At 60.9% G+C, this 22,169-nt stretch overlaps 1 protein-coding gene and 2 long non-coding RNA genes across 8 annotated transcripts; 1 reads left to right on the top strand and 2 right to left on the bottom strand.

The window, feature by feature from the left end:
* Window positions 1-611: 611 nt before the first annotated feature.
* On the bottom strand, window positions 612-4,266 carry LOC120229367. Its single transcript, XR_005527718.1, has 4 exons — window positions 4,204-4,266; window positions 3,337-3,465; window positions 2,495-2,755; window positions 612-843 (listed from the first exon to the last, which is right to left on the bottom strand). It is a non-coding gene; the product is annotated as an uncharacterized LOC120229367 (long non-coding RNA).
* Window positions 4,267-6,778: 2,512 nt separating this feature from the next.
* On the top strand, window positions 6,779-22,072 carry SSBP4 (single stranded DNA binding protein 4). 6 transcript variants are annotated; one of them, XM_039228098.1, is made up of 18 exons: window positions 6,780-7,137; window positions 13,944-14,016; window positions 14,379-14,440; window positions 14,535-14,619; window positions 18,208-18,297; window positions 18,750-18,815; window positions 19,039-19,098; window positions 19,185-19,254; window positions 19,413-19,480; window positions 19,566-19,633; window positions 19,958-20,003; window positions 20,094-20,129; window positions 20,273-20,327; window positions 20,414-20,484; window positions 20,580-20,658; window positions 21,034-21,062; window positions 21,208-21,431; window positions 21,696-22,072. In XM_039228098.1, the coding sequence occupies exons 1-17, from the start codon at window positions 7,079-7,081 to the stop codon at window positions 21,415-21,417; spliced, it is 1,227 nt and encodes a 408-aa protein (XP_039084029.1). In that variant the 5' UTR covers window positions 6,780-7,078; the 3' UTR covers window positions 21,418-21,431; window positions 21,696-22,072. The 6 variants fall into 6 exon arrangements, with proteins under 6 accessions (XP_039084030.1, XP_039084029.1, XP_039084032.1 ...); XM_039228101.1 differs by having other exon boundaries at window positions 6,781-7,137; window positions 21,208-21,315; XM_039228099.1 differs by lacking the exon at window positions 19,039-19,098 and having other exon boundaries at window positions 6,779-7,137.
* Window positions 9,588-15,857, bottom strand: LOC120229257. The gene is made up of 3 exons (XR_005527698.1): window positions 15,745-15,857; window positions 12,123-12,253; window positions 9,588-9,836 (listed from the first exon to the last, which is right to left on the bottom strand). It is a non-coding gene; the product is annotated as an uncharacterized LOC120229257 (long non-coding RNA).
* Window positions 22,073-22,169: the final 97 nt, after the last annotated feature.

Genomic DNA, 22,169 nt, shown 5'->3' with positions numbered 1-22,169 from the left:
CCCAAGGCTCAAGAGTGACTGAGGGTCAGCCCAGAATCTGTATTGTTGACCATGAGGCTACACTGTGCTCAAACACAAGATGCATTCGTTTGCATCTACATGTGGGACTGCAGAGCCATTCCAGGGCACATGGTGAGTCTCAAATAAAGTCACTCCTGGACGCATGGATTTGGATTTGAGTTCATGATAGCGATTGCCTGGGGCTGCGGGCTAAGGAGGGTATTGCATTTTCTTTGTTAGATTTTCTTTTCTTTTTTCTTTTCAAAGATTTTATTTTACTTTATTTTTTAAACATTTATTCATTTTTGAGAGAGAGAGAGACGGGGGGGGGGAGGGGCAAAGAGAGAGGGAGACACAGAATCCAAAGCAGGCTCCAGGCTCTGAGCTATCAGCACAGAGCCCGACATGGGGCTCGAACCCACGAACTGTGAGATCATGACCTGAGCCGAAGTCAGACGCTTAACTGACCAAAGTGCCCCTTAAAGATTTTATTTTTAAGTAATCTCTACATCCAACGTGAGGCTCGAACCCACAACCCCTGAGATCATGAGTGTCATACTCTACCGACTGAGCCAGCCAACGCCCCTAATTTTTATTTTTTGGTAAGATTACTACATTGATTCCTCAAACATTTACTGAGTGCCTCTGGAATGCAGCAAAACTCCTGCCCTTGAGGAGCTGGTATTCATTCCAGTGGGGAAAGTGCAATGAATTGTAAGTTACCAAATTTAAAAGGAGATTAGGAAATAGGACTGCGGTGGAGAAAAAGTTCAGCAGTTCGGCTGGTCTGGAGAGCAAGGCGGGGTGGCTCATGGCTTGGAAAAGTTTAGTCCAAGAAGACCTCTGGAGGAAAAAAGTAAAGGGAAAAAAGATACACAGGTCAGAGTTCAAAATGGGAAGTTTTGGGGATGGTGGGGGAACTGGGTGATTTTTTTCTGTGTTTTTCTTCTTTTTTTTTTTTTTGCTATGAAATAATTCAACACATAAATATGTAAATATATCCCCGGAAGCTGACTTGGGGGAACGGGCAAGGTCAAGAGAAGCTGACTGCATTCCAAGCCTGAAGCTTGAGATCTCAAGTGCTGCTCCAAAGGTTCACCAGGGTGAGGCTTGGGGTGGGGGAAACCCTAAGGAGCTGGTGCTGCGAGTCTCTGCTGCCCTCTTGTGGCCATACTTGGGATTGTAAATCCTAGCTGCCTTCGAAGAGGCAGAACATTGGTCCCTGGGCCTTCTGAACCTTGGATTCCACCCGGGCCAGGGAGGATGGTAATGATGGTTTGTGTCACAATCAGGTTAAGACCTGGAGGTCACTGGAGGCCTCAGATCCCAGGACAGAGGGGACGGTGATAATTTTTAATTCATTTGTTTAGCAGCAGGTATTTATGGAGCTCCTGCTGTGTGCCAAGACTTGTTCTAAGTCTGACCAAAACATCCAAACTCCCTGACCTCATGAAACTCATGGATTACTGAAAACGTGGGAAATCAATGTGCGAAAACAAGATTTTCAGGAAAATCCAACAGGACAATGTGACCCAGGTTGGAGGGCCTCTCTGAGAAGACACGCGGGATCTAAGGCCTTTAAGGATGAAGAGAAGCAGGCCATGGGGAAGGGCTGGGCATAAGGTATCCCAGGCAGGGAGCACTGCCATGCAAAGGTCCTGGGGTGGGGATGAGCTGGATGCATGCAACAGGACCACGGACAAAAAATGCCCAGTTTCTAGTGCTTGCAGGTATCCATCCCCCAGTGTTATTATTATTATTATTATTATTATTATTATTATTATTTTAATATTTTTTTATTTATTTCTAGGCGAGAGAGAGAGACAGCGTGAGCAGGGAAGGGTCAGAGAGAGAGGGAGACACAGACTCTGAAACAGGCTCCAGGCTCTGAGCTGGCAGTCAGCACAGAGCCCGACGTGGGGCTCGAACCCACAAACCGCGAGATCATGACCCAAGCAAAAGTCGGACGCTTAACCTACTAAGCCACCCAGGCGCCCCAAGCCCCCAGTGTTATTATTAAGTGATGGACTCCCAAATGGGGAGAAAAGACTCCTCCCCTTTACTGCCCAAAGAGATAGTGGAACCTTAGGGTGCCATGGAAACTCTTTCCTCTGCCACAGGAAGAGATTGGAGACCTGGAGAAGGGAGATGAGGGAGGGGTGGTGCCGGCACAACCCAAAGTGGGGCCTGGTTCTCCACTCTTTGCTGTGTGTCTTCAGGTAAGTTGCTTCCCTGTGCTGAGCCTCAGTTTTATCTGGAAAACTTTGTAGCTGCTACAGGCAATTCCCTCCTTCATTCTTCTCTTCCCTGCTCCTCCCCCCAGGCCTGAAGTTTCCACAAAATGCCTCCAGTTTCCCAGAGTGAGTATCCCAGACCCAGACAGGGCAGGCATGCCAGTGGGTGACGCACTTTCGCTGGGTCACCTGTGTGACTCCTTCAGTAGCTCTCTGGGCTCAGGTTCCTCATTCTATAACATGGGAAGAAGATACTTTACCTCTCCAGTGAGGCTGCTGGGTGGATTTTCCAGGGATGATTGGATCTGGGTTGAGCCCACCAATTCCTAATTAGTGGTTTGGCCCTGGAGTTCAAATTCAAGGAGAAGGAGCAGGCACTGGAGCCCAGTGAAGGCCTTGGAGGTAGGCTCAGGCAGAGCTTTCTTGAGGATGGTGCTGGTGGGCTGGGCTGTAGAATTGCTCGAGGCTCCTCCTCTCAGTCATCCTGGGTCCCTTCTGCTGCCTAGAGTTTGGCAGCAGCTCTACAAGGTGGGCGCGGGGGGGGGGGGGTTCAGTTGCCTCCTGCTCAAAGACTCACCAGTGGACCCAGTGGACCTGCACAGCCGGGATTCAAACCCAGGCCCAACCTCCACCTCGGGACTTCTGGTCCAGGTGATCAGTCTCGGAGTACAGGAAACCTGAGACTCCCTGGGGCTTCTGTCTCATCTAGNCCCCCCCCCCCCCCCCCCCGCCAGCGCTCGGGTTGGGGGCCTTGCTCCTCCCACCAGGTCTAGGCTAGAACTCCCACCCCAGGCTCTAGCACTCGCCAGCTGCTGTGGCTTCTCCCCTCCTGGTGTTGTTTGGGTTTTAATTTTTGTGTTGCAGTTAGAAAATTACCCATAATTACAGCTTCTGAGAGGAAACATCTCAGGGCCCAGACCCTGCTCCCAGCTGTGGCTCGCCTCCCACGCACGGCTGGGGAGGAGCCCCAGGAGCCCCCATCCCGAACCCGGGCCTCTCCCAAGGGGGGAATAGGGGGCTGCTTCCATCTCCAGTGCAGAGGAAAAACCATCATCAGGAAAACCCAAAACAGCCTTTCCAGCGACTTCTGCAGCGTATTCACCGGCAGCCAGGGCTGTTTCCGCAGGGAGGACAGATCCGGTGGGAAGCGGAGGCCGCCAACAGATTCTTTGATGCATCATTTTATCGTAACAGTGACAAATCCAACCAAGACCAGTGCCGCACCAGTAATCTGGGGTAGATGGCCAGGGAAGGCAAGGAAGAGAGAGGGGAGGAGAAAGAGGGGGAGGAAGGAAAGGAGGGGGGTGGAGAGAAGAAGGATCTAGAATAGGCCAGGCCAGGAGCCAAAGAGCCTTCCAGGCAGCAGCAGGAACAGCCCGTGCAAAGGCCGGGAGGTGGGCCTGTGGAGGCTGGGTATGAATAAGGGAAGGGCTGGCAGGGAGTGGGGAGGGCCAGCCTCTCCTCCAGTCAACCCCCCAACCCCCACCCCAGCCCTACAAGCACAGTCCTCTATGGGCTTGCCCAGGCACTGCCTCCAACCCGGTGGTGATCCCGAGGCAGAGAACCGGCTCAAGGGTGCAGTTCCCTCACAGCCACACGGGGGCAATCGGGAGCCGGTGAAGGGTCTGGGATCCTGCCTAGTCTTTTAGTCTTCTCTGCTTGGGGTCCCCACTGGGACCCCTATCAATTCCCGGGCCTCCTATTGGCCCAGGGCCCGTCTACCTGGGCCTCTTCCCGGGGCAACCTCCTGCATCCTCCATGCTCTCTCAATCTACCCAGCAGCCCCATGGAGTTTCTTAAAATCTTGTTTCGGATCCTGCCCCTCACGACTACACACTTTCCCGTGGTTCCGTATTGCTCTTAGAACAAATACCAGCCCGTCCCCTCCGGAGTGATCCGGTTCCTATTCCCCCGTTCCAGCCACACTGCCCTCCTCGGTCTGCCTCCAGCACCTTAATCGTGTACCCACCTCAGGGCCTTTGCACTTCTGTGACTGCAGTCTGAACCTTTTGCTTTCAGATCTTTCCGATCCACCTCTCCCCTTAATAAAAAACCAAAAAACCAAAACCCGTTCTTCCCCCTCCCCCCCAAGCCCCTTCCTCATATGGGTGCGGGAGGGGACCCCCTTCTGTGGGTTCTGATCTTATAAGGCGTGCGCCTTGCTTGGATATGCGCGCGGCTCAGCTGCCCTGACGCCGCATGGGGCCCAGAGCTCGCTTTTCTCGGACTTTTCCGCCGGCACCAAGGCTGTGTTTGGACATCCGTCCCGGTTGCCATGAGAACCGCGCTGGTCGCTTCAGCCCGCCGCACCTCCCCCTTCGCAGCTCGCGCCTCCGTCTCCCTCCTCCTCTCTATCTTCCCACAGCCGCTCCCCCCCGCCCCCAGGCCTCCACCCTGCCCCGGGAGCCCGGCCCTTCTGGCCATCGCTGGGTCCTCTCCACTGGGAACCCCTCCCTCTGCCCAGCTTGTGGTACCCCCTGAAATTATCCTACGGACCCGCCAGCGTTTGACGGTCAGCCTTCCTCATCAAAATCTCTGCTCCACAAGCAGTAGCAAAGCGTGCTGGATGGGTCCCCAGAGCCCCCCCAAGAGCAGCAGATGCTCAATAAATGTTTGTGGATGGGGTTGGAGATCACGACTCAAGGAACCGCGGCTCAGAGAGGGCGAGGGACCCGCGCCGGACACACAGAATCCTGGGGAGGCACGGAGCACTAGGAGATAAACAGGGGGTGCCTGGGGTGGCAGGAAGAGCATTCGCAGGGCCGGAGTGTCACAGCTGTCACATACGCGCTGTGCGACTTGGGTGAGCCACTTTCTCTGTGCCTCGTTGGAAGCAGGCGCTGGAGACCGGCGGTGGGAACGGGTATTACGATGAGGGTGCCCTTGGCTCCCACGTCCGCCGGTGGCCTCCAGGGCGCTGGGCAGCCGCCAGCTCGAGGCCCTACAGAAGCTTGCCGGCCGCGCCCCCATTAGCTCGCAACGCAGGCCCCTCCTCTACGCCTGCCCGGGACTCGGGGGCCCCCGCGGGAGAGGAAGCTGGGGGAGGGGACGGCCGGCTGGACAGGAAGTGGGAAGGGCTGGCGTCCCCCTCCAACCCCGGCCGGGGCCCCTCGGGATGGAGGCGGGGCTGGGGCCTGCGGGGCCCTTCCCTTCCTCTCCGCCTGTCTGGAACCCCAGCGGCTCCCGACTTCCCGACCCGCCGACCCGCCGGGCTTGAGGGGTGGGGATCCCTACTGGGGAGCGCAGCCTCTAAGAGGGAGGTATAAGAGGGGTCATCTAGTAGTAGGGGGTGGGGGTGGGGTGCTCCCATCAAGACACACACACACACACACACACACACACGACGCAGGAAACCTGAGCACACAACCACACGACACAGGTCCACAGGTCCCAGGAAGCCAGCAATCACCCTACGCGCAGAGGCACACACAGGCAAACACACACACTTGTGGACACAGTCTGAGGGCGTTACTTGGCCTCGCACAACTGCCAAGGACACACAACCACTGCTGCAGAGCCAGGGCCAGCTGACCAGACTGCAGCCTTTCACCGGATACCTACCGAACCCCAGGCATCACGCGGCACGTGTGCACTCACACTGGAATTGCGTGCACACACAGACACAGATGCACGCTCGCAGTCATACATGGCGGGGGCGGGGGGGGGGACCGCCTAGGGCAGATATTCCCAGAAACATCCAGAGTCACCACTGGACTGCCTCCCCCCCCCCCCCCCCGCACAGGCCTCCACCCCTCCCAGGCACCCTTGCCCTGTGCGTGTCCTTACTTAAGTGTCTGCCTCCAGCTCATACCCTCTGGAGGGAGAAGGGCCCCAGGAGAGGGAATGGGGGTACCCACTGCCTGCCATCCTGACTCCTGCTGAGGGACAATTGAAAGTGAGGTGTGCCCCATTTACAGCTGGCCAATGGCAGAAGGAATGATCCCGTCAACAATCACCCAGCAACTACTACTGACGCAGGGTGTGACTATGGGGCAATGCCGTGTGGTTCTTTGTGTCGCATGTGTCTGTGTTGTGTGTCTACGTGAGCAGTGGTCTGTGTGTTTTGCTGTTCTGGTAGCCACTGTGTATACCTCCATGTGTATGACAGGGTGTCCCTGGGTGAGCTGTACGTGTGGCGGGTCCCACTCACGCTGTGTGGGGACGGTTCTGTGGAGTGGGACCCCGAGTGTGGCTGCCTATTGCTTTATAGAACTCTCACTAGTAGTTCCAGTAGCTACGTGGATTGATGCGTGGAGTCCTGTGTGTGGCTGTGTTCCTAGGTGTACAGTTTGGGTGGCTGGTCCTATTTGGAGAGTGTGTGTGTAGCAGTGATCAACTGTATCCTGCTGTGTGTCCCCAGGTGGCCGCCCCCACCCGTGCCTACGTGTGTGTGCCCGCGCCCCCCCCCTGTGTTGGGCACTGCGCGTGCGCGCCCGGCCCACGGTCCCCACAGCGGGACCCATCCGCGCGCCCGCCATCGCCCCTTTAAGAGCGGCGCCCGCGGGCGGCAGGGAGGCGGCGGGCGGGGGCGCGCGCGCGCGCGCGCGGCGGGAGGAGGGGGCGCGCGCTTCCCGGAACAGCCCGCGCTGAGGGAAGAGGGGAAGAAAATAAAACCCGTGGCTGGAGCTGAAGCTGGAGCTGCTGCTGCCGCTGCCGCCGCCGCCGCCACCGCCGCCTTGGCCGTCTGGAGCTCCCCCGCGCGGACGATGCCCGCGGTGCCCGCGCGGGGCTCGGGGCTGTGAGGCCCGGGGCGCGGGGTAGCTATGGCGACCGCTAGCGCGGCCCGCGGTGCCGCCTGACAGGTGTGGGCCCCGGCGGCGGCGGCGGCGGCGGCTCGGAGCAGCATGTACGCCAAGGGGGGCAAGGGCTCGGCCGTGCCCTCCGACAGCCAGGCCCGCGAGAAGTGAGTCGGTGGGCCGGGGCCGGGGCCGGGGGCGCCGGGGGCGGGGCTCAGCCGTCGCGCAGCTTCCGTGGGCCCCAATGCCGGCGGGCACCGCTCGGGGCACGTGGGCGCGGGGGCAGGGCGTGCGGGGCTTGAGCGCGCTCGAAGGGGTCGCGAGATTTGCGGGGGCGCGCGAGACCCGAGGGGCGAGAGATTTGAGGGGGCGCGCGAGACCCGAGGGGCGCGAGGGGGCCGCGGGATACGTGCGGGTGCGCAGGAGCTACGGGGCGTGAGGTGCTTCAGGGGTCGCGAGATTTGACGCGCGCGTGGGATTCCGGCGGCGCGGGGGGTCGCGTGGCTTGAGGCGGCGCGCGAGATCCCAGAGGTCGGGAGAGTTGAAGTGGTGCCGGAGACCGAGGTTCGCGAGATTTGAGGGCGGCGCGTGAAACTCGAGGGCTAAAGAGCCCCGAGTGGCGCGAGGGCGCAGGATTCGAAGGGAGGGCCGCGACCGATCGGAGCCGGAGTCGAGGGTCGCGAGCTCCGACAGTGGAGACCTGGGTGCGCGCCAGTCGCTAACCGAGCCCGTCTCCCACGTTCTGCAGGGAAGTTTCCGGGGCCGACGAGACTGACCTCAGTCGGAGACTGGGGGGACCGGAGGGGGCCTGAGGGTGCTAGCCCGAGCCCCGCGTGGGCAGCTGGGTGGGGCCTCCGGGGAGGCCTCGCGGCTCCCAGCGGGAGGACACGGGGATCTGCAGAAACCCCTCGTGCGGGGGCTAAAGGTCCCATGGTGCCGATTCTCCAGGCCGCTGGTGACCAGCGCTGCCCTGCTCTCATCCGTGTCTTGCAGGGGCTCCTGTGAAAGCGTTGGTTTGGAGATCGGGGTCTGCTGCTAAAGAAAGTTTGGAAAACACCAGATGGTTGCACCCCATATCTCATCCGCAGGGCTGTGGGGGCCCTGGGGAGGAAGAGATCTGGGAGGTCTCAGGGTCTGGGGCACGAGAGAGCGAGAAAGCGAGAGAGAGAGAGAGCGAGAGAGAGAGGGAGGGAGGGAGAGAGAGAGCGCGCTCTCGGAAGGGGGGAGGGGGACACCGCACCGGGAAGCCGGCTGGTTTGCTGAAATAGGGACAGCGGGCCTTGTAGGATTCTCACAAGGACTGGGTGAAAGGCTGCAGGTAGAGCACCCCACACAGGCAGCCACCAGCCCAGCCACTTCCTGTCTCTGGGCCTCGGTTTCCTCCTCTGTGTAATGGGGGCCGGGGGGGGGGGGCGGTTTACACTGCTCAGGCCCTCAGCTTTCTGGTACCATGTTGTTGTCCCAGCTCACCCTCCTGCCTCCTCCCGCCCTTCTTCCTTCTCCGGTCCCTGTCCTGGGCCTGTCCCTGGCTCCCCACCTCAACACTAGGTCTGGGACAGCCTGCCCCAGAAATGGACCCAATACCTGCTGGGAGCCAGGATGGTGGATCCGGTAATAAACACGCCCAGCCTACAGGGCAGCCCGGAGGGCACCTAGCACCCAGAACTAACTAGCACTTGCATTCGGTCATTGCATTCAGGGCTTTTTAAATGAGTATGAAGGTAACAGGGATAGTTCGCCCCTTTGTCCCCTTTGTATCCCTCCTCCTGTGGCTCCAGAGGTTCTGCCGCTGTGAGGTGCTGCTAGGTGGCCTTAAGTCATTTCATAAATGACAGCCACGGTTGGTGTCACTGGGGGATTGGTTTTGAGACGGCACGTGACCGCAGGTAAAGTTTGTTCCTTAGCTCAGCAGGTGAGGGAATCGCCTCGCGTTTGCTGTTTCTTGCTGGCCTTCCAAGTATGGCCGTGGCCTCCTTGTCTGGAGAGCAGATTGGTAAGAGGTTTCGGAGAGAGGAGCCCCCGAACTGAGTCCTGGAGGCCAAGCAAGGCCACTGGACGCAGGGGAGCCTCCAAGGAGGGGCTTGAGAAGAGGCAGCGTCTGGGAGGGAACAGGATGAAGAAGAGGAGGAAGACAGGTGGGATTTGTGGGTGGAGATCCTTACTCTGGCCACTGGGTGGGGGAAGGGCTGTCAGGGGTGAGCGTGGAGGCCACCCGGTGGATGGTAAGAAGTGTGATCACCACCCTGGCCAGAGATGCCTGAAGGCCTGGCCTTGAGGGTAGCAGGGGGGGAGAGAGGAAGTGTGTGGGCTGGAGAGCCCCTTTGTCTAGTGATAGAAGCCCCTGGGAGAGGGCATCTCCCAGCCCCCAGCAGCAAGTCCCAGGGCTTTAAGGGGGAGGAGGACACCAGGCAGGGAGTATCCGTGTTATCTACCGTAATTCTTTTCTTTTCTTTTTTTATGTTTTATTTATTTCTGAGAGAGAGAGACAGTATGAGCAGGGGAGGGTCAGAGAGAGAGGGAGTCACAGAATCTGAGCTAGCTGTCAGCACAGAGCCCGACACAGGGCTCGAACCCACCAACCATGAGATCATGACCTGAGCTGAAGTTGGCAGCTTAACCGACCTAGCCACCCAGGCGCCCCTGCCTTCCCGTAATTCTTGCCAGTCACGGTGGTGGTGTTGCGTTGCAGTCTGCAGGGCTCCGGCTCCGACATCCCATTATGTCACCACGTGTGTTTCTTCCTATGAGAATTTGGGGTCTGGGTGCGCGTTTCCTCTAGGTCGCTCATTCCTTCCAGCCACCTGCCCTCTTACAGCCGAAGCCCCTCCCACGAGGGCACTCCTCATTCTGCAGGTCATTTGCCAACCTGGTTAGGGGTGGGGATGTCAGGATTAGGATCCAGCGCCTGGGCCCTTCCCCATAACAGAGCCCAGGGCCTGGTCGGTGACTGTCAAGCTAGAAGCCCTGCTTGGAGTCTCTGGAGGGCCCTGAAGGTCTCAAGACAGCATAGGCCATGTCCAGGCTTCAACACTTTTCATTCACTCACTGCCCACCCCCCTCCCCCCACCCCCTGCCACACGGTGCCATCCGGCCCCAGGCCCCCCATTCCCAGCCTGCGCCTTCCCTGTCCAGCCAGCAGCGGTCTGAGCACCGTGCTCTTCTCCTTTTTCAAGTCTCTCGTGGGCAGAGATGTCGTCATGGGACTCAAGAAATGACCTGGGCATCTGGAACCCTCCATTCTGTGGATCAGTATCTCACCACCAAGCTAACTGACTTGAGTGTCACAGACCCTTAGAAATACCCTCATGGTGTCAGTGAGGAACCGCTTCACCCGGGGCTTCGTGGCCCCGCGGTGTGCAGGTGCCGGCAAAGGAGCGTGACACACGGCTGCTGCCCCCCCCCACAGTAGACACAGTGGTGGTTCCCCCCCCCATGGGCTTCTGTTGGTGACCTTTAACCTCAGGTCCCAGCCAGGACCCCTCCCTCCCATACTTGAGGTTTTTTTTGTCTTTTTTTTCTTCTTTAAATAGTGGAACCTTTTTTTTTTTTTTATTTCAGGGATGAGTGGATGTGAGGAAATAGGAGTGGGGAGCAGCTCCCCTCTGCTGAGGGGGGAGGATAGGTAGGCTGGGGAACTGGTGTCCTCAGCACCTGTCCTTCTCACTCCTTCCCTGGAGTGGGAAGAATCTCCTAGATTTCTCCGGGGCACCATGTGCTTCGTTTTGGGCATGGAAGGAATCTGTCCCGCATCGGGAATAAACGATGCACAAGAAAAACAAAACAAAAAAACCCTTTTTCATTCAAAACAAAACAGCTCACAATTCTTCTCTCAGACTCTATCCTGGTATAAATTAAAGTACCGACATGTGAGAGAAATCAGCAAAACTGAAAACTCTTGTCTGGTTTCTCTTTGCTTTGGGGCTAAAACTCCACCCAGATCCTCTGCATTGAAATACTCCGCTAACTTACCGGTGCTACCAGACCCGGAGTCACAGGAGGGAGTCCTGTTGCTGGTGTGTTCATTCCTTTGGGGTAGCTGGGGGCTCAAGATGCCCTGGGCTCTGTTTTAAGTTCAGTAGTGAGTGAAAGAGCAAGTCCCACCCCCCCCTACATTCCAGGAGGAGCTGCAGGCAATGAGCAGAGACAATGTCAGAAGGGGATAAATAAGGTGATGGGGGGGATGGGGCAGGTGATGCTAGGTGTGATGGGGAAGACTGACCGGTGACATTTGAGCCACATGGGTCTGTAGGTGGAAGTGTTCGAGGTGGGTGAACACCCTGTGTAAAGGCCCTGAGGTGCACGATGGCCAGTGTGTGCGGGGAGAGGCGGTGAAGGAGGAGTGTTACGGGGTGTGTGTGTGTAGGGACTGGGGAGAGAGCAGCCCCTGTGTGTGTTGGGGGGGATGCTATCGAAATCCAGGTAAGAGATGGTAGTGGCCTGGACCAAGGGTGTGCTAGAGGAGGCAGGAAGAAGGCTCCAAATCAGGAGAGAGAGCTTTTTCCTTAAGTTTTTTTCCCCTAAATTCAGTAAGTGCAGTGATCTCAGTATGGTTGGGTGGATATATTCCTACACATGTACTTGTACTTTTGTGAGTCAAGGTCATCTCACAGGGGCATGGGGGCAGAGGAGGTGGGAGAGGAAGAAATGGGTGGGGGAATGTTGAAGTCATTAGATGTCACGTGGACCCTGAGTTTGGGGGGAGGCAGGCTGGAGCCACCTATGGGCGCTGTGTGAAGATGTCATCAAAGTGGGGGAGGAAGCCACACAGAGGTGAAGGCCCAGGGCTGAGCTGGGGCTGGGTAGTTGTGGGGGGGGGGGGAGCAGGCAGAGGCGGGCTTCTGCACCTGCATGCTGGGTCACATGCCACTGCCGAACAATCAAGGGCAAAGGGGAGGTACAGGAGGGCCCAGTGGTAGGCAGTGTACAGCCCTTGGCGGATGTGGTAGGAGCCAAGGGTCATTTCTTCAGGGGGCTCACTGAGCCAGAATGCAGCCCCCCCCCTGCCCCTACCCTTACCCCATCTACCTGGATTCCCCCACCTCATTTTGCTTCCTTGTCTCTGGGCATCTCACCCCAGACTTTTCCTGCTCCCTGCAGCAATCCCCAAAATGGGCGAGGGACTGGCTAGGCCTCTCTCAACCTCTGTTCTTACCTAGAACATGAGGTTGACTGGTAAGCCTGGGCTGGTTGGCTCTGCTCCAGGCCATTGGCTTTTCACACTTGTTCCTTCACTGATGGATTCAGGGCTGGCAGCTTCTGGCCACGTGAAGGCTCAGGAAGCCTCTAGAAAGGAAGAGAGTCGCAGGAGTGAATTGGAGGGAAGCGTGGAAGCCACGGGGCCAGGAAGGCTGACAGGCGTGTGATGATATGGGGGAATCCACAGCCAGTCATGCAGAAAGCCCACACTTGGAGTTGTGTGACCACCATGAGCTCTACCCTTCTGTGCCCTGTCCCTGTAGGTAGCCGTCACAGCTCATTTGGTGTGGTGTGAGTCAGGGGCACACCTTGCCCTGGGCCAGCTGCCCACCCCAAACCTTCAATGTCCCCCCTTTGCCCTTCCCTAGCACGCACACCACAGCCCTTCCAGTCCCCCACAGAACTTTGCTTCTCCTTTGTATTGTTGCTTCTCTGTCTCCCCATGAGCAGGTAGCCTGCAGGGGTACCGGTGTCTGTTGTGTTCACTGCACAAGAAGGTGTTGGGCTCATGTTGAATGGATGGATGATGGAAGAGGATCCGGGGCAAGGAGGGAACCCATGGGGTGGGGCAGGGAGTGGGGGCCCGAACAGAATGGCTAGAACTGCCTCTGTGAGGTCTGAGGGGAACTGAGGAAGGGGGCGTGATCTGATATGGGGGCGGGATGTGAGGATCAAGAAGCCTGGCTGGGAAGGGGGGGAGAGCAGGAACATGAGTCAAAGCAGGGTTATTTTAGGATGGGGCCCTCAGCCAGGGAAGGGTGGCCAGCTGAGTGGGGAGGTCTGCGAGAAGCCCTTCCAGCTCAGGCCAGCCCTCGGGGAGTCCCCCAGGCTTGGATCTGGACCCTTTACCTCCCAGCCCACATGGGGCCCGATGGGCCTCAGGTCCCCTTGGAGCTCTGGGCGGGGCCGGTAACTGCGCAGTGGATGGTTGGGGAATGGGTCGCCCCAGGGGCCAGGCAGTTGTTTCTCTGCTTGCTGGTGTGGAGGACTGATGAGGGGCATGGAGGCTGAGGATGGAGAGGCTTAAAAGGTGATGTGGATGGGCTGGGCAGTGGCTAAATTGGTGTGTCTGGGGGTACTGGACACTGTGTTTCTACAAGGTGCCATGGAAGCCAAGTGGCACTGCTGGCCCTACCGTCCCTCACTTACCCCTCTCTAGACTACCTGGTGGGCGGGTATAGATAGGTCATGGCCACCCCGGGTGGATGGGTGCCAATCCTGAGAAAGAGAATGGGGGTCCAAGGGCACCTGGAAGAGGAAGACCTCAGGGCCTCTAGCAGACAAGGCTAGGAAGGAATTAGAAGCTGGGCCCTGGCCACATGGCCTAGGGTCCTGGCTGGGAGACCCCACCCAGGGCATAGTCTGGAGCGACATGCAGGAGCCCTTTCTTCTGGGCAGAAAACCCCCCTGGGACCGAGGCTGTTCTGGGGTCTTGGCGTTGGCAGGATGGGGCCAGGACCTGGTGTTGAACTGAGCAGAATTTGGCTTGCAGGTTGGGGGGTTAGGGACTGCTGAGAGTGTTGCTGAGGAGAAGGGCCTGCAGGCTGGGTATTGATGGATATATAGGAGTTGGCTGACCTGAGCAACTGACGTCATCACCTGTCAGGGTGGGGGAGGTGGGGGAGGTGGGGGTGATTGGGGAACCAGTAGGTGGCAGTGGGTGAGGCTGGGAGTGGTGTCACGAGGGGCTCACTGAGGGCCTCTCCCAGGGCTCCCTGGGGCGGGGCTCTGGGGCTGGCCCTAGGCCTGAGCCAGCCTCCGCCTTGCCTGCCTGCAGGTTGGCACTGTATGTATACGAGTACCTGTTGCACGTTGGTGCCCAGAAGTCAGCCCAGACCTTTCTGTCCGAGGTAAGCCAGCCTGGCCAGGCGGAGATCCCCCTAAGCTGGGCCCAGCCTTACCACCCATACCCTGGAGTCCCCTCCATCTCCTTTCCACTGGGGCTCTAGTGGTAGGGTTGGGCCGCCTCTCTGCTGGCCCTGGGGGGCATGGTCCAGGGCCCGTGGACTGGTGTCCAGGGATGTGTTTGGCCATCTGAGGTGCGGTGCCCGCTTCTCTGCCCCTCACATAGTTGTCCCCCACCCCCAGCTCCCTTGCTCTGAGGGGCTGGTCCCCTGCCCCAGCGTTCCCCAGGTCCCGGGCTGGGCTAGGGCTATGTCAGGTTGGAAGGGGTGAGGCAGGGCCCCCTCACTCTCTTGCCTTCCCCCTGCAGATCCGATGGGAGAAGAACATTACGCTGGGGGAGCCCCCAGGGTTCCTGCATTCCTGGTGGTGGTGCGTGTGAGGCTGGCCAGGGTGGGCCACGGAGGGGGGCTGGGTGGGGACGTGTGGGGAAACCATCGTCCCCCCACCCCCCTGCCGCCCACAGCGTGTTCTGGGACTTGTACTGTGCAGCACCTGACCGCAGAGAGGCGTGTGAGCACTCAAATGAGGCCAAGGCCTTCCAGGACTACGTGAGTCCCTGCCCTGGGGACTGGGACCAGGGCTCGTGGGCATGGGCAGGTTTCTGGGCCTGTGGCCTTGGGGGCTTGCGTGGCCTGAGGCTGGCTTGGGTGGCCAGGTGGGTCTGGTTATGGGGATGGGTCTGGGATCTGACCGCTTCTGGGGGGGGGGTCCCTATTCCCTCTGCTCAGCATAGGATTACTCACAGGATGGGGGAGGCTCCTTCCACTGCACTCAGCTCCCGAGGGTCCCCATAACCCCCCATACCTTCCTGAGGCAGCCCCACCTTTCCATCATCTGAGTCCCCTGTGGAGCCAGGAGCCCCTGCCTCCCCATCTGCCCAGCTGTGTGTGTGTGTCTATGTGTGTGTCAGGGGAACAGGGTTGGGGCCACTACTGCATGTCCCCTCCTGCCCTGGCCTTTCTGAGTGCATGCGGAGTGGGGGTGGGGTGGGGGTTGGCTAGCTGGCAGGTGCACCCTTGAGCAGTAGAGGCCCAGCAGTGGGCACACTTCCTGACTTTGCTTGGTGATAGGCTGTTGATGTCACCTCTTTGGCCTCAGTTTCCTTCTGGGTTGAGTGGGGGTCAGAGGCCTGTCTGGAGAGGAAAGGGGATGACATGAAAGGGCCCGTGGCATCTTGTCGTGGGCAGATGGCAGCTCCTGCCTTTATTCTCTTGGCCTTGGGTGGGGGGCTTGGCCAGCTGGCTTCTCTGAGGGGGTCTCTGGGTGGGCAGGAAAGGCTTGGGGGCCCCAGGCCCACTCAAGGAGGAAGCAACAGCTCAAGGCCAGTTCCCTCTTCTCTCCCCCCCCCCCCCCGCACCCACACCCCTACCTCTGGTGTCTTCACACCCTTAGTGATCCCGCTGTGCCCCCTCGGGCCTCCCAGGGCTGGGTGGTGCCCATCTCGCTCTGCAGTTGGTCAAGGTTGTGCACCGCCTCCCCGCATGATGCACCCCCCTCCCCTGCCCAGTGCAGGCCTTTGTAGGGCAGGAATGCAGCCCCAGAGGGGTAGGGGTTCCTCTTGTCCCTGAAGAGTCTCCGCACCCGCCTTATACTGTGCGTGGGAGCCGTGGGGCTGGGAGTCCTACTTTTGGTCCCTGTTGGGTCCCACTGCTCGTGTGCTGTCACCCCCATACCTTTCCTGCCAGAACTGGGGCTCCGGGGGTGTCTGGAGTTGTGTGCGTGCCTGACTCCGTGAGGTCGCTCTCTCCCAGTCGAGCCCTAGCCCCTCCGGGCCTGCTCAGCACCCTTTCCTTCCTCTGCCGCGACTCTAGCGGCCTCTCAGGGCGCCTCTGGGGACAGCAAGGAGGGTGGAGTGCTTGGTGCTTCACACGGAGGGGAACGCGCTTGCCGGAGCGGGAGCGCGCATGTTACCATGGCAGCGGAGCGCGTGTGGTGTGTGGGGGGGAGATGGCATGTGCATAGCTGACGTGAGTGGGGGGATGGGGACACCCCTCCCCCACGCCCGAGGTGGGTAGCGATCTGGCCCCGGGGTGACAGGTTCTCTGTGGCTGTGGGTGCACATCCTGCCTGGCCGCTGCTCCAACGTGCCTCCCCTACGTGGAGGGGGGGAGGGCCTCCGAGTGGGGGCTCAGTTCGCCCCTCCCCGCTCTGCTGCCGACCTCGGCATCTCCAGGAAACGCTAGCGCGCCCAGCCCGTCGTCATAGCAACGCAGGTTGGGCCAGGGTGCCTCTGGGTGGAGGGTGGATGACTGACGTGGGGGGTCTAGCTGGGGGCCACCGACAGGGAGAGTGGACCGCCCTATATTAACCCTTTCGGGCCTAGAACTGGGGAGCTACAAGGGGCTGAGGGGTGCCCCATCTTTTCCCTGCCCCCACATCTCGTGGTCTGCAGCCCAGAGAGCAGCTGCCCCAACCTCCGCCCTCCCAATCAGGAAATGCTCTGGCGCCTGCTGTGGCTCAAAAGGAGGGGGCCTGCTCTCCCACACTCCCTGTGGGGTGGGGGGGGGCAGTGGACAGACCTAGGGCTCAGAGGTGCCCCTGTTCAGCCACTGAGGCAGGCGCCTACGAGAATAGCTGTTCCGGCTGTAAGGCTGTGTCTGTGGGAGGGCATGACGTGGAGAAGGCGGCGGAGTGGCCGGTTGGAGGAGGACTGATAGCTTTATTCCCCCCCCCCCCCAGGGTCTCTTGGGCTTTCAAAAGGTTTATAATGGGCCCTGGGAGTGCTTTCAGTCACCATAGGCCTGGGGAGGCTCCCACCCATACCCTCCCTCCCCCCCCACCCCAGCTTGGGGCCTGGAGTCCTTCAGAGGCTGACCTTTGAGAAGGGACAGGAAAGGGGGCAGCTTGCAGTCCCCTGGGGAAGGGTATGTCTCCAGGAGCCCTACTCTGACCCAGCCAAGGGGCCCTCTTCCCGCTTCTGTAGGGCAGGAAATGCTGTGTGACTGTGGGCAAAATTATTAACTCCTCTGAACCCAAGTGGCTGCAGTTTTGCAAATTCCTGAGCATCCCTTTGTGTGATGGCTTGTGCCAGCCCAGGGACAGCAGTGACCCACACAGACCATACCCTTCCGCTTGGGTCCTGTCAGGCCTGGGGTGGGTGGGGGCAGATGATCCACACAGACCAGAGTCAAGCGGCCCCCAGAGAACTACTCTCTTCTCTGCTCGGTCCCTGCAGAGTCCTCCTCCTTCCCTACACTTCGATGTGTCCCCTCTGCCCTATAAACTAGGCCTCCGGCTCCCCCCTCTCCTCCCTGCTCTGTGGGCCCCAAGGCAGACAGGCCTGGGACTTGGAGCCGACCAGAGGAAGTGGCCTGTCAGCCTGCCCCCTTGCCAGCCCTGGCCTGCCCCCAGCACCCGCCCCTGGCTGACAGGGAGGGGGGAAGGGGGGCGGCGGACTCCCCTCTAGCAGCCTGTCATCCCCTCTCCTCCATCGAAAGGAAGCCAGGGGCCTGAAGCCCCCACCCCAGGAGTCCTGCTGTTCATCTCCCTCCCTTGCAAGGAGGAGGGGGCTTGGTCTGTGCAGCAGCTTCAGGGAGGAGCCTTCCTGAAGGGAGGTTCATCTTGAAGCCATCAGTTGATTTTTAGGGTGTCTTGGGTAGAGCTGGGAATCCAGCTCCTCTGCCTGGCCAGCCTGTCGGGATGGGCCTGGAATCGGGGACTGCGCCCTCACTAGGCTGAGGTTAGATTCAGACGGAAAGAACAGGCCTGTGCGGGATGGCTGAGGCAGTTGCCCACTGGAGCCCTGGGTTGTTGGCGTTTTCAGACACCCCCAAATCCTCGGGCTTGGGACTGACTCCTTAGGAGCTGGGAATGCTGGTCTCCTCCTTGGGCTGTGGGTTCAGCCCAGCAGGGCCCTGATCACCTCCAGGGTCTTGGGTACAGCAAAGAGGCAAAGCCCATCCTGAGGGCCACCATAGCACATCTGAGGAGGAGGCCAAATCAGGGCCGCTAATCTCCGGTGGGGACAGGGGCAGCGGCTCTTCACCCCGAGGACCCTCCAGCATCCACATGCACGGGCAGAGGGTCAGATGGCCCAGGTTCCTTGTTCCGTGGAGCAGGCTGCTTTTGGAAAGGAGGGGACACTCCAGCAGGAAGTGACCAGACTGGTTTTCACGGTCTTCCCCACCCCCCCGCAGGGCTCTGTAGCGGCCCCTAGTCCAGTGATGGGGAGCATGGCCCCCAGCGACGCAATGGCAGCAGGCCCCATGGCACCCGGCTTCTTCCAGGTACAGCCAGGGCTGGTGCCCCCTGTTCTGCAATTTTGAGTGGCTGCGTCGGAGGCTCTGGCAGGCTGGGCAGGCTGCAATCGGTGGGAGGGTGGTGGGCATGGTGGGTTTTGCATCTGGGTTGTGGTGGAGCCAGCGGGGGAGGGGCTGGGTGAGCTGGGCCCCAGGGCAGGAGAGGGTGGGTCTCTGTGCTGTTGGTCTGCGCATGCCAGGTTGCTAAGGGCCTTAGAGCATGGCTCTCTGAGCCGTGGGTCTTGCCCCTGACTGTTTCCCTGTAGGGCTCCTCACCCCAAACCCCGTCTTGCACTAGGGGATGTGCAGGACTGGCTCCCCCTCCTGCCTCCATGGCATCCCCGCCCCCCCTTCCCTGGCCACGTCCATCAGGGCCACAGAAAGCAGTGAAGGTTCGGTGGATCTCACTCTTCCCAACCTGCCTGGTTCTGTCCTCCTAGGGCCCCCCCGGCTCCCAGCAGCCCCCCCACAACCCCAACGCCCCCATGATGGGGCCTCATGTTCAGGTAAGGACCTCTGACACCTTGTCCCTTCACACATGCACGTCCCAGCAACTCGAGCCCCCAGCCCCACCGCACTCACGCACCGGGCACTGGCTGGCTGCGGTTTGCTGGCTGGTCCTGGAAGAGGGGGCTGTCCAGGCTGGGGGCCGGGGCACTGCAGGAACGGGGTAGCTTTGGGGGGTGAACAGGTGGTGGGAGGTGCTGATCCCCGGCCCACCTCTTCCAGCCCTTCATGTCACCGCGGTTCCCAGGGGGCCCCCGGCCCACCCTGCGGATGCCGAGTCAGGTGAGAGAGGGATGAGGGGAGGGGGGGGCAGGAGTTGGGCCGGGGTGGCGGCACCCTCGCTCAGTGCTGCCGCGCCCCCTCCGCAGCCTCCGGTGGGTCTCCCAGGCTCCCAGCCCCTCCTCCCTGGAGCCACGGAACCCTCCCCACGAGCTCAGGGTGAGTAGGGAAGCTCGGCTGCCGCCTCCCCCTCCGCTCAGCAGGACCCCACCCGGAATGCCTGCTGTCCCACCATGCAGAACCACCCCCATCCAGCACATGTCCACGCTGGGGAGTGTTGGTGGCCTGAGCCCCCCCTCCTTCTGTCCCCACCTCAGGGCATCCGAGCATGGGCCCGATGCAGAGGGTGACGCCCCCAAGGGGCTTGGCCAGCGTTGGACCCCAGGTGAGGGCAGGGTCCAGGAGAAGGGGTGTGCCTCAGGGCCTTCCCCCCCACACCATGCCCACTCACAGCCCTTTTGCTTTCCCAGAGCTATGGAGGTGGCATGCGGCCCCCACCCAACTCCCTCGGCGGCCCAGGCCTGCCCACCATGAACATGTAAGGCCCTGGGAGAACCCCTGGAGTGTGCCCATGTGGGCCACCACCCAGCTTCACCAGCTGGGTATGCTGGGGCAGACTCAATCTGCACTGAACATTGTTACTGCTCTGGATATTGTTTATTCTGCTGTCGGGAGGGGAAACTGAGGCCCAAAGGCCAGTGAGTGATGGGATGGGATTTGAAGGCTGACTCGGCCGATGTCTGCTGCACTGCGGGCCTGTTTGGGGGCACATGGGGCAGCAGGGTGAGGGGTAACGGGGTGCACAGTGGGGGGCTGTGTACCTCCTGTCCTAACCCCAGGGTCCACACACTGTCTCTTCTAGGGGCCCTGGAGTGCGAGGCCCCTGGGCTAGCCCCAGCGGAAACTCGGTGAGTGGTGGCCCGGAGGGCCAGGGGGAGGCGTCAGCGGTCTGTGAGGGGTAGAGTGGGCCGACTGCTCACAGCTGCCCTTCTCCCCAGATCCCCTATTCCTCCTCCTCCCCCGGCAGCTACACGGTGAGTGGGGCCGAGTGGGGTCGTGGCTGGGCGTTCAAGCCCGGGGTGGGGTGGGGGGTGGGGTGGGGGGGCAGGGTAAGGAGTTGTGGGCGGCAGATGGGGGAGGCGTCTTTCTCACCTTCTCTGTCTCCCTCCTTGTGCAGGGACCCCCAGGAGGAGGCGGGCCCCCTGGAACACCCATCATGCCCAGCCCTGGAGGTGGTACAGCCTGGGTGGGGTGCGGGGAGGGTGTGCCTGCAGAAACCCTCACACTGCATCCCCTCACGCGCTGCTGTCCCCCCCAGACTCCACCAACTCCAGCGAGAACATGTACACGATCATGAACCCCATTGGGCCGGGCGCTGGCAGGGCTAATGTGAGTGGAGAGGGTTCCAGGGTGGGGGTGCGGAAAAGTAGTAGCCCCGCTGGGGGTCTGGTGGCCCTGGTCCCACGCTGCCCCGCATCCCGCAGTTCCCGCTCGGCCCTGGTCCAGAGGGCCCCATGGCGGCCATGAGTGCGATGGAGCCTCATCACGTGAACGGATCCCTGGGTGAGTAGGCGTCCTGAGACCCCCCCCGCCCCCTCCCCAACCACGTTGCTTCACAAGCCTTTTGCGCCCCCTGGCGGTTGCTCCCGCCCCTCCAACCCGGTTTCTCCGGGGGGCGTCCCAGTTGCGCCCTGGGCTTCCGCGGGCCGCCCAGTGGTAGGGGCTGCGTTGGCGTGGGAGATTCCAGTAATTAAGCCATGAGTGCCATCACTGACCCCTGTCCGGACCCTCCGTCGAGATCCCCAGCAGGCGGGGCCTGGGGGCGGGGGAAGTTCGGGGAGGGGGTCAGTTGACCCTGGGCGCGCGGGGGTGGGGGGCTGGAAGTCGCGCCTGGCGCAGGCGCGTCTGAGCCGCGGTCCGCCGTCTGTCGGTCCACAGGCTCGGGCGATATGGACGGGTTGCCGAAGGTGAGGGGCCGCGCTCCCGCGTGGGGTGGGGCCCGGGGATGCGGGCTTGACCAGGGCGGTGAGGCCTAGGCCGGGGTGGGACGAGAGGGGGGCAGGGCCTGGCCCGCGGGGCGGAGAGTACCGCGCTGACCGCGGCCGCCCCCAGAGCTCCCCCGGCGCCGTGGCCGGCCTGAGCAACGCCCCGGGCACCCCGCGGGACGACGGCGAGATGGCGGCCACCGGGACCTTCCTGCACCCGTTCCCGAGCGAAAGCGTAAGCGACTGCGTCGACTCCCCCCCCGCGGCGGCGTCGGGCCGGAGGGGCCTGGCGGGCAGGCCCCGGCGGGGCGGCCGGGGGGCCAGAGCAAGACCGTGACCGCGGCGGGCCAGGTGGGGGGGCGGCCGCGTCATCCTTCTCCCTCCCCTCTCCCCACCTTCCCTCACTCCTGCCCTTATCTCACCGCCCCTCCCCCCAACCTCACCCTGGGACCCGCACCCCAGGGCGGCTTCCCCACGCATCTCCACCTGTCTCTTCCCCTCCCTACGTCTGCCCCGCCCCATCCTGCCCTGTCCCCTGTTCTCCCCGGGGGGCGGGTCCCAGCCTAGGCCGGAGCTGAGCCCGCCTCCGCGCGCCACCCCCTCGTCTCTCCGCAGTACTCGCCGGGGATGACCATGAGCGTGTGATGGGGCAGTAGCCCCGTGCCCACTGCCAGCCTCGGCTTCTGCCCAGTGCCCCTGCCTGGGACCAAGGTCCAGAGGCTCGGGCAGTCTGCTGGGTGAGGGTCTGAGGTCACACCTCGGGCAACAGTACTCCAGCTCAAGGATTGGACAGCTGGGAGGCCCCGCACCAAGGACTCTCATTTTATAAAAACAAAACACAAAACGAAAGGACCTCAGAGACGTTCTGTCACGTGTAGGCCCTTCCTGCCATTTCTATTTTGTCCAAGGGGGCTCCCTGGGGACCTCTTTTCCCCTGAACAGCAGGGGGTGGGCCCCATCAATAAATGTAACTTGGTTTTGGTTTTTTGGTATCTGGTCTCAGATTTCTTCATTTTGGCTTGCAGCCACATCCTCCATCGTGGGGTTAGGCGGAGGCCTCAGGGTTCTGGAAGTTTCAAGATTTGGGAC

Source organism: Hyaena hyaena, unplaced genomic scaffold (genome assembly GCF_003009895.1).
Source record: "Hyaena hyaena isolate Hyena2069 unplaced genomic scaffold, ASM300989v1 scaffold_30, whole genome shotgun sequence".
Lineage (NCBI taxonomy): Eukaryota > Metazoa > Chordata > Mammalia > Carnivora > Hyaenidae > Hyaena > Hyaena hyaena.
This window is presented reverse-complemented; position numbering and strand designations above follow the sequence as displayed.

Excerpts from the sequence above, each read along its gene's own strand:
- SSBP4 (XM_039228098.1), top strand. The coding sequence starts at position 7,079 with ATGTACGCCAAGGGGGGCAAGGGCTCGGCCGTGCCCTCCGACAGCCAG. Across the intron at positions 18,298-18,749 it reads TGGCACCCGGCTTCTTCCAG|GGCCCCCCCGGCTCCCAGCA; the intron begins GTACAGCCAGGG and ends CTGTCCTCCTAG. Across the intron at positions 20,328-20,413 it reads CATCATGCCCAGCCCTGGAG|ACTCCACCAACTCCAGCGAG; the intron begins GTGGTACAGCCT and ends TGTCCCCCCCAG.